At 40.7% G+C, this 8,829-nt stretch overlaps 1 protein-coding gene across 1 annotated transcript; it reads right to left on the bottom strand.

Moving 5' to 3' along the window:
• Positions 1–640: 640 nt before the first annotated feature.
• On the bottom strand, positions 641–1,435 carry LOC127107489 (uncharacterized; the record flags this gene model as incomplete). The annotated part of the gene is made up of 1 exon (XM_051044773.1): positions 641–1,435. A coding segment is annotated over exon 1 (795 nt), but the record flags the coding sequence as incomplete, so codon positions are not given.
• Positions 1,436–8,829: the final 7,394 nt, after the last annotated feature.

The raw sequence follows: 8,829 nt of genomic DNA, 5'->3' as shown, positions 1-8,829 counted from the left end.
TAGCCTCCAAAGTCGCTAACAGCATAAACAACTCTGCCCCATCAGCTACTTCCTCATTCACCTGCCTTGCCGATAGAAACAAACTCTTTCCTTCCTCAATCTCAGGAAAGACCACCGTCTTATCAAAACAATTGATAGAAACTCGGTTAAACACCAACCAGTTCATACCCAGAATAACATCAATCTGCACTAGTGGAAGACACACTAGGTCCATCCCAAAGTCTCTACCAAAAATACTCAAAGGACAATTTAAACAAACCGAAGTAGTAGTCACTGAACCCTTCGCAGGAGTATCAATTACCATACTACCAAACATCTCAGATATCTCTAACTTAAGTTTCACAGCACAATCCAAAGATATAAAGGAATGAGTTGCACCTGTGTCAATAATAGCTACAAGAGGAAAGCCATTAATATAACACGTACCTCGGATAAGTCTGTCCTCACTGGAGGTTTGAGTTCCGGTCAAAGCGAACACCTTTCCAGTTTGAGATTTCTTTGGCTTCTGACACTGACTTCCAATATGCCCTTCTTCGCCACAATTAAAACAAATCACTTCCTTGTGCTTGCAATCAGCTATTGCATGACCAATCTTACCACAGCGAAAACACCTCTTTACTTCAGCAGTGCATACATTACTCTTATGACCAGCCTGACCACATTTGAAGCAAACTATACCAGCAGGAGCACCTCCCCCACTAGCTCTCTGAGCCGGAGCAGCTCTTTGCTTCCCTTTTCCAGCTGGAGCATCATACGGCTTGCCACGGTTTTGATGTTGCTTGCCTCTGCGATCACTGACAACCTTGTAATGAGCATTATTGTCCTCTTCGAATATCCTGCAGCTATCAACCAGTTCAGTAAAAATGCGTATCTTCTGATACCCAACAGCCTTCTTAATTTCAGAGCGCAATCCGTTTTCAAACTTGATGCACTTTGAAAATTCAGCACCAGCACCAGTGTAATGAGGATAAAATTTGGACAACTCCACAAATTTTGCAGCATAATCAGTGACAGACATGTTTCCTTGCTTCAGCTCAAGGAACTCAATTTCCTTCTTACCACGGACATCTTCCGGATAATACTTTCTCATGAATTCCCTACGGAATACATCCCAAGTAACGACTTCACCTGCCACGGTCAACCTCTCGTGAGTCTCTAGCCACCAGTCATCAGCTTCAACTGCTAGCATGTGAGTACCATACCGAACCTTCTGAGCTGGAGTGCAATCCATAACACGGAAGATTCTCTCAATCTCTTTCAACCATCCCAAGGCTGCATCTGGATCATGCTTCCCTTTAAACACCGGCGGATTCTCTCTTTGAAAAGTCGCCAAGCTACGTGATCCAGCATCTCCACCAGCATTTGGCAAGTTCTGCACAGCTTGTGCCATTGCTTGCATTGCGGCAGCCATTGCAGCGTCATTCCTTCCAGCCATTTCAACTTATCAATACAACACAACTTAAAAGTTAGATTAGTAACAATACACAATTGTTAGACAGTAACGACACGACAACTGGCCGGACAGACCGACCTGCTCTGATACCACTAATGTAACACCCTTCTAAAATACCCCAATTATTTAATATAAACAACAATAACAAATATATATCAGAGTAATTATGCACCAAGGGTGTCACGCAACATTTCACACCATAATAACTGTCAGGCTCTTTCATTAACTCAAAACATAAAACATTTGCACAATACGCAGCGGATAGAGATCAAATCGATCATTCAAAACATGCAACAGACTACATGTAAACTGGTTCAACAATCATCAACAACAATATTAAAATGTTCCCTCCCGATGTTACATCTATCAGAGCATGACCCACTAAAGCGACTACACTAGACTCCAAGCATTAGCTTCTACTCAACTCATTGCTCGTTACCTGAAAAATAGTTGTAAGGGTGAGTTCCTCAATCGATATAAAAAGCATTATACAATAACATGTCATGTTAAGTAAATTCACACGTTAATCACCCAAATCATATCATGCATTCGGTAACGGCACATCAACTCAATATCAACACAAACAGCACTTCTCAATTAAATTAAATATTCATACAACCATCAACAAAATGCAACTCTAATGAGACTCGACTCGTCATGCATGTGGTACCATTCGGAGTAAAACTCCCAACTTAAAATCATTGCCATTTTATTGGGCATCAAGGCATAAGCCTTCAACTTTCAACTTAAAATTTGCCAATCCAGGCCAACGTGGTGTGAGCAAAGCTCCGACTTAATGCATATGAATGTACATGGCATACACGACCTTACAATTCTAACAACATAATAATAACAGCAACACAACAAGGTTTTCAACATAATCAACTTATAACCAACTTATAATCAACTTTGGCTCACCAAGCCTACAACTCAGTATTTTCAACAACTTTAACACAACTTATCAACATATTTGTATCAACACTTCATAACATAAACTCAACAAAGTTACTCATCAAAATTAACGATAATAGGCCAATCACCAATTATGTTTTCAACATTAAAATATCAATTTTTCCAATTTTCAACAGTGTTAACCGGTTAACGTCCTGGGTTAACCGGTTAACGCAGGCAAAAATACACTTTCTGGCAAAACGCAACAGTGTTAACCGGTTAACGCCCTGGGTTAACCGGTTAACGCAGGCAAAACAACACATTTTCACAAAATATAACAGTGTTAACCGGTTAACGCCCTGGGTTAACCGGTTAACGCAGACAAAACAGCAGTTCCTGCGCTAACACAAGGCAGAATGCAGAGTTCTCCGCATTTTCCGCCGTTGGAGGACTTCCGGACCTCCGATTCCAATTCCGTAAAACGCTATACGTTCGGGAAAACACGACTCACACAATTACAGATTCAATTTTCAGTTTTTAACACAGTTTATCCAGCATCATTTTCAGCATTCACAATCCCAATTAGGGTCAAATCAACGGCTTATCACTACCCATTACATATTATCCCATAATACCCATTAATCGACGATAAACCCCCCTTACCTGATTAATCCGGCAAATCTTTGAGCTCCAAGCTTTTCTGTCTTCAACCTTCCGCCCTTGCTCTGTCTCTTTGCCCTTTTCCTCTTTCACGATCGTTTCTCTGCTTTTCACGTAAAAACCTTTTTTACTCCAAATGGGCTCTTTTCCTTATTTCCAACATATATATATTTTCCAATAATAATAATAATAATCCAATAATATTTCTAATTAATTAATTAAATTAATAAATATTATATTAATTTAAATTAAATAATTAGCCTTATTTCAGCGGGGTGTTACATTCATCACCCTCGATCACGGCAACTAAGTGTTGTTCATTACCACGAATGAACCCTCCGCTATGGAAACTGGGTTTCACATCTTCCGCTCTAACCACAGATGAACCTTGTTGGAAACCCAAACCGGCTCTGCTCTTGTTGTCGGCGACCTCTACCATATGTCCCCACTGATCAGACTTACCATCTTCAACAATTCTTTACGCATCTTTGAATGAGGACATGGGTGCCCCAACTCTCTTTCCCTCAGCAATATATAAGGCTTGAAATGGAGTTCCAATCTCATCCTCAGCTTCTACATAAGAGAAAGACGGTAGGTGGCTTACCAACAAAGCCTTCTCCCTACCGACAATAACTAGCTTTCCATTTTTGACAAACTTTAGTTTTTGATGCAATATGGATGTAACAGCTCCTGTCTCATGTATCCATGGCCTTCCCAATAAGCAGCTATACGCCAGGTGGATATCCATTACCTGGAAAGTAATCTGGAAATCACTCGGATCTATCTTCATCGGAAGGTCCACCTCTCCTATCACAGTTTTGCAAGAACCGTCAAAAGATTTAACGATCATGCCAATATATCTCATAGGAGCTCCTTGATATGTCAATCTGGAAAGAGTTGATTTCAGGAGTACGTACAATGAAGAACTAGTGTCGACCAACACATTCGACAGAGCATCCTCCTTACAATTCATTGAAATGTGTAGTGCCAAGTTGTGATTTCTACCCTCCTCGGGGAGTTCTTCGTCACAAAATCTAAGATTGTTGCAGGAAGTGATGTTAGCCACAATATGATCAAACTGATCCACCGTAACATCATGTTCCCTATACACTTGCTCTAATACCTTCTACAGTGCTTTCCTGTATACTTCAGAGTTCATAAGCAGAGACAACACTGAAATCTTGGAGGGAGTTTGGAGCAGTTGCTCCACCATATTAAACTCACTCTTCTTAATTAAACGAAGTACCTCATCATCATTGTTAGGCTTCAAACCACTGGATCACCAGACTGACATCTTGGAGCACTAACAGGATCTCCCACAGGCACATCTACCTTCTTACTGACAGGCATATCTTCCACATTCTTAGGGAACACCGGCCCAAAGACACGACCACTATGGGTCACCTTCGTAACATCAGTTATGCTCACAACAGAACTGGTCGTAGGCAAAGGAACCTCTTGACCATTCTCTAACATGGTAGCATTGTACTGGTACGTGACAGCCTTATCGGATACATACGGGACAGGGCCTACTAACCGTATAACCAACGGCGATACCATTTTGTTGCTGACACTATTACTACCGTTGTTGCTGTTGTACTGGATCACTACTCTTTCTGGTGTCTTGAATACTAGAACAATAACATTCACATCCTCATCCACGTGACGGGACTGGAGAATCTGAATCATACCTTCACCCATCAACCTCTGGATGTCTCTCTTCACAACCACCCAACCTCGAGGATTGACACTGCGAATTGCACAACCATCATGGCCATGCTCACAATCGCTTACCAAACAGATATCCTTGTGCATCGTCACCGAGGACCTTCTAATAAAGCTGACATCAAATACCTTGGACTCCCTAGGACAACCATCTACCATATTAACAGAAGGGTTACCATGAGCAGGTAGTGGGTTAGCTTTGACATTAGGCGCGCGGTCCTCAAAGGACACCATCCCACTCTTTACCAGCTTTTGGACTTCATACTTCAGGGGGTAACAATTCTCAAATCGTGACCGGGAGCTCCTTGGTGAAAGGCACAACGAAGTTCCAAACTATACCACCATGGAAGTGGTTCAGAAATCTGAGGCGAATTTCTTGGTTGCAAAAGGTTCTTGAGAACCAACGATGGATACAATTCTGCATAAGTCATAGGAATTGGGTCAAAAGAGACCTTCTTCCTCTCAAAGTTTTGTGGTTATTGATGATTGTTGATATTATTGTTGTTGTAGGTGTTTGTTCGTTGTGGTGGCGGTTGTTGACGTTGTTATTGGATTGGTGTCGATTGATTATTAGAAAATATTGGGATTACAGATGATACTTAATGATGGTGTTGATGGGGTGGTTGAATTCTTCTTACATGAGTCCTCCTCTGCCTCTCAACAGATACTGCATTAGTCTCGTTCTCTTTCTTCTTGGAAAACCCACTGCCGTTCTTCTTGTTGGATGAAACTTCCTCCCTAGATAACCGTCCCTCTTGGACACCTTCTTCTAACCTCGTCCCCATGTTTACCATTTCGCTAAAATCACTAGGGGAACTGGCAATCATCCGCTCATAGTAAAATGAGCTCATGGTCTTGAGGAAAATCTTGGTCATCTACTTTTCTTCCAAAGGAGGGGTAATCTGAGCGGCAAGCTCTCTCCATCACTGAGCATATTCTTTAAACGTCTCTTTATCCTTCTGATACAATGACCTCAAATGGTCCCTATCTGGTGCCATATCCATATTACAGTTGTACTGCTTCACAAATGCTTCACCCAAATCATTGAACTTGCGGACACTCGCACCATCCAAACCCATGTACCACCTCAAAGCGGCACCAGTCAGATTGTCTTAGAAATAGTGAATTAATAACTGATCATTATCAGTTTGCGTTGACATATTCCTAGCATACATGATGAGATGGCTGAGCGGACAGGTATTCCCCTTGTACTTTTCAAAGTCATGGAATTTGAACTTCATCAGGATTTTGACATTTGGAACCAAGCAAAGTTCTGCAGCACTCTTACCAAACAGATCTTTACCCCTCAAGGTCTTCAACTCCTTTCACAACTCAAGGAATTGGTCTTTCATTTCGTCCATCTTCTCATAAATATCTGGACCCTCAAACGGCTCAGAATGATAGATGGTGTCTTCAATACGGGGCAAAGTATGCACAACTGGTGGCGGCACAGACATGACCAGGCTAGATGCCGGCATGGAAGCAAAAGTAGGCGTGAAACCCTCGGGCAATAAATTGGGTGACATTCTCCATGGGAATCCGGCAGGCATGGTAGGCGCAAAGTGAGCAGCAGTAGCAGGAACGGTAGAGGTGACAACCTCTGAAATGACAGTCCTCTGAAGAGGAGGAGTTACAGGCGTTGGAGAAGAATGGCTTTGAGCAGCTAACACTGACTCTATCATGGTAGTCAGGCGAGCGATCTCGTCCTTCAAGTCTTTGTTCTCTTGCTCTAGAGATTCCATGATTCTTGAGTGATTGGCGCGGGTATTGTATCGATGAGTCAACTTGGCTGAAGCACAGAAGAAATACCAATAAGACATCTGGCGAAAGAGAAACTTGTGTGCAAATGATGCATGAAATGCAATGCTTGATTGTTTTTATTTTTCAACGAACTTACTATTTTATTTGCAAATATACACATTTATAACAAAAATTGCAACAATTTGATATGACCATAAAAAATCTCTTTTATTTATATAACTGGAAGGATTACACTGGGTATAATTTCAGAAACCAAAAGTACAAAATACAAGAGAAAAGGAGACTAGTCATCCTAAGGATCCCTAACAATAATATCAGAAGATCTGGCTGCAGGCGCGTACTTCCTTCAGATGCGTCGGATCTCGGACTCAAAAGAAGTCTTCATCTGAGTCTTCTCAAGGACAAGCTAATCAACAATATTCTTCCAAGCGACGGAAGGCTGAGGCATACTAGAGGAAGATGAATCCTCTGGTTCTCTCTGTCTCTTCATTACTTGGTCTTCAAGAAGCTCAATAAGTGCATCTTTGTCCTTAGACTCAAGCTGCAACTCCTCATGCTTTCTGCTCAAAGCATGGAAATATTCTTCCCATATATCCTTCTCTTGCTTCATCTTGGCGAGTGCGTATTCCAACTCCTCTTAGGGAGAGTTAATGGCTCAACCACAACCATAGACATAGGTCTCTCACAAGCATAAGGCATCTTCAATTCCAAAGCTCTCTTCTTCACCCAAAGAATGTAAGCTTCCAAAGCTACACAGTTGCACGGACCAAGCTCGGATCTTCCTTTCCTATACACATTAAGCCAAGCGTGTATCATCCTTTTCTTTAAATGTTGGGGATCTTTACCCTCTTGATAGAAAAGACCTTCTAACAAAGTGTTATTAGGTTTGTCTCTCAAGGGGAACCCAAGTTGACGACGAGCCAAAGAAGGGTTGTAGTTGATTCCTCCTTATGTACCAATGAGAGGCACATTAGAGAATTCACCACAATAATAAATAATCTCCAAGCTACTCAATGAAGAGTCATACCAAACTGTAGCGGGGTATTCGTTACCTTTAGATTTATTGACTAAATCAAAAGTAAATCATACAAGTCGAATCGCCACCGCACTTCTATTTATCCAAAGGAATGGTTAGAAAGCGAACAAAAACCTAATAGTTTTATCGAATCAAAAACTAGTAAAAATGTCAGAGATCGGGGTTAGGGGATTGGTTATGCAATGGGAAGGTGTTAAGCACCCAAAACATCCTAGATACTCCTAGGGAGCCCTTTTCACACTTGTTATAATGTTGGTATTTTTGTGAAAAAAAATTTGTGCAAACATGATTGGGGAGATGAGAAGAGAATATACAAGTTATTTACAATTTTATGTTTGAATGGATAAACCCATTGCCTACGTACCATCTTAAAAAGATTGGGATCAAAACCTCGTAGTTCGGGGTAAAAATCTCAAAACAAGTTGGTGAATTGATTGGTCCAAAAGCCTTAAGGTCTTTTGTTATCCAAGGGAGAAAACTCAACCTAAAACCACAAATCCACCATGTGAGGATAGCTTCAACATGCTAGTGAGGGGTTAACCCTATAATAAGCATGGAAGACTCATTGTCCATCACTAAGGATATAGGTGAGCATTACATCTACCTCAAGGATAACTCAAATCTGATAGCTAAAGGTTATGAAAAGTTCTTGATAAGAAAGTGGCCATTGAAACCACAAAAGTATTTGAATGAGTTATATTTACCAATGAAAAGTATTTACAAAATATGGTCAAAGTTGACTTAAAGATTCAATTCAAAATAAGTGTTATGAAAAGAAAGTTTGAAAATCGAAAGCATAATGCTTAGGTTTCTAATGTTTGAAAACAAGTGTTAATGTTTGCACAAAAGTTTTGGCTTGGGTTAGAGTGAAGGGAAGAAGAAGAATGGCTAAGTCCTCATCATACAAGAGATGAAGGAGAAGAAATAAGACCACAAATGGAGTTCCTTTCTTGAGATTTTATTGATGATCCAAATAGCTCTCATCCTTTGGAATAAGCAAGCAAATAAGTGTATACTCAAGCAATCAATCAAGCAAGCAAAGCTCTTAGGAATCTTCCAATGGCTCTTGTATATTTCTTTTGAAGCACATGACAATGGTTCTTCAATTTGGCTCAAATAGGAATCCCTAGCACAAAAGCACACACATCAAAAAGTTCCATGGAGTAAATCAAGAATGGACAAGAGTGAGTTTAGAGATTTGGTCCTTCTAATCCACCTTCAACATTAAGGCCTTTTTACTCCATTTTGCATAGGGTATGTCCTAGAATCTAAGTCCTTTTTGTCCATTTTTGCATTTGGTCCA

The sequence above is a fragment of the Lathyrus oleraceus genome, chromosome 7 (assembly GCF_024323335.1).
Source record: "Lathyrus oleraceus cultivar Zhongwan6 chromosome 7, CAAS_Psat_ZW6_1.0, whole genome shotgun sequence".
Classification (NCBI taxonomy): Eukaryota; Viridiplantae; Streptophyta; class Magnoliopsida; order Fabales; family Fabaceae; genus Lathyrus; species Lathyrus oleraceus.
The sequence above is the reverse complement of the archived record's forward strand: the minus strand, read 5'-3'. Positions and strand labels throughout refer to the sequence as shown.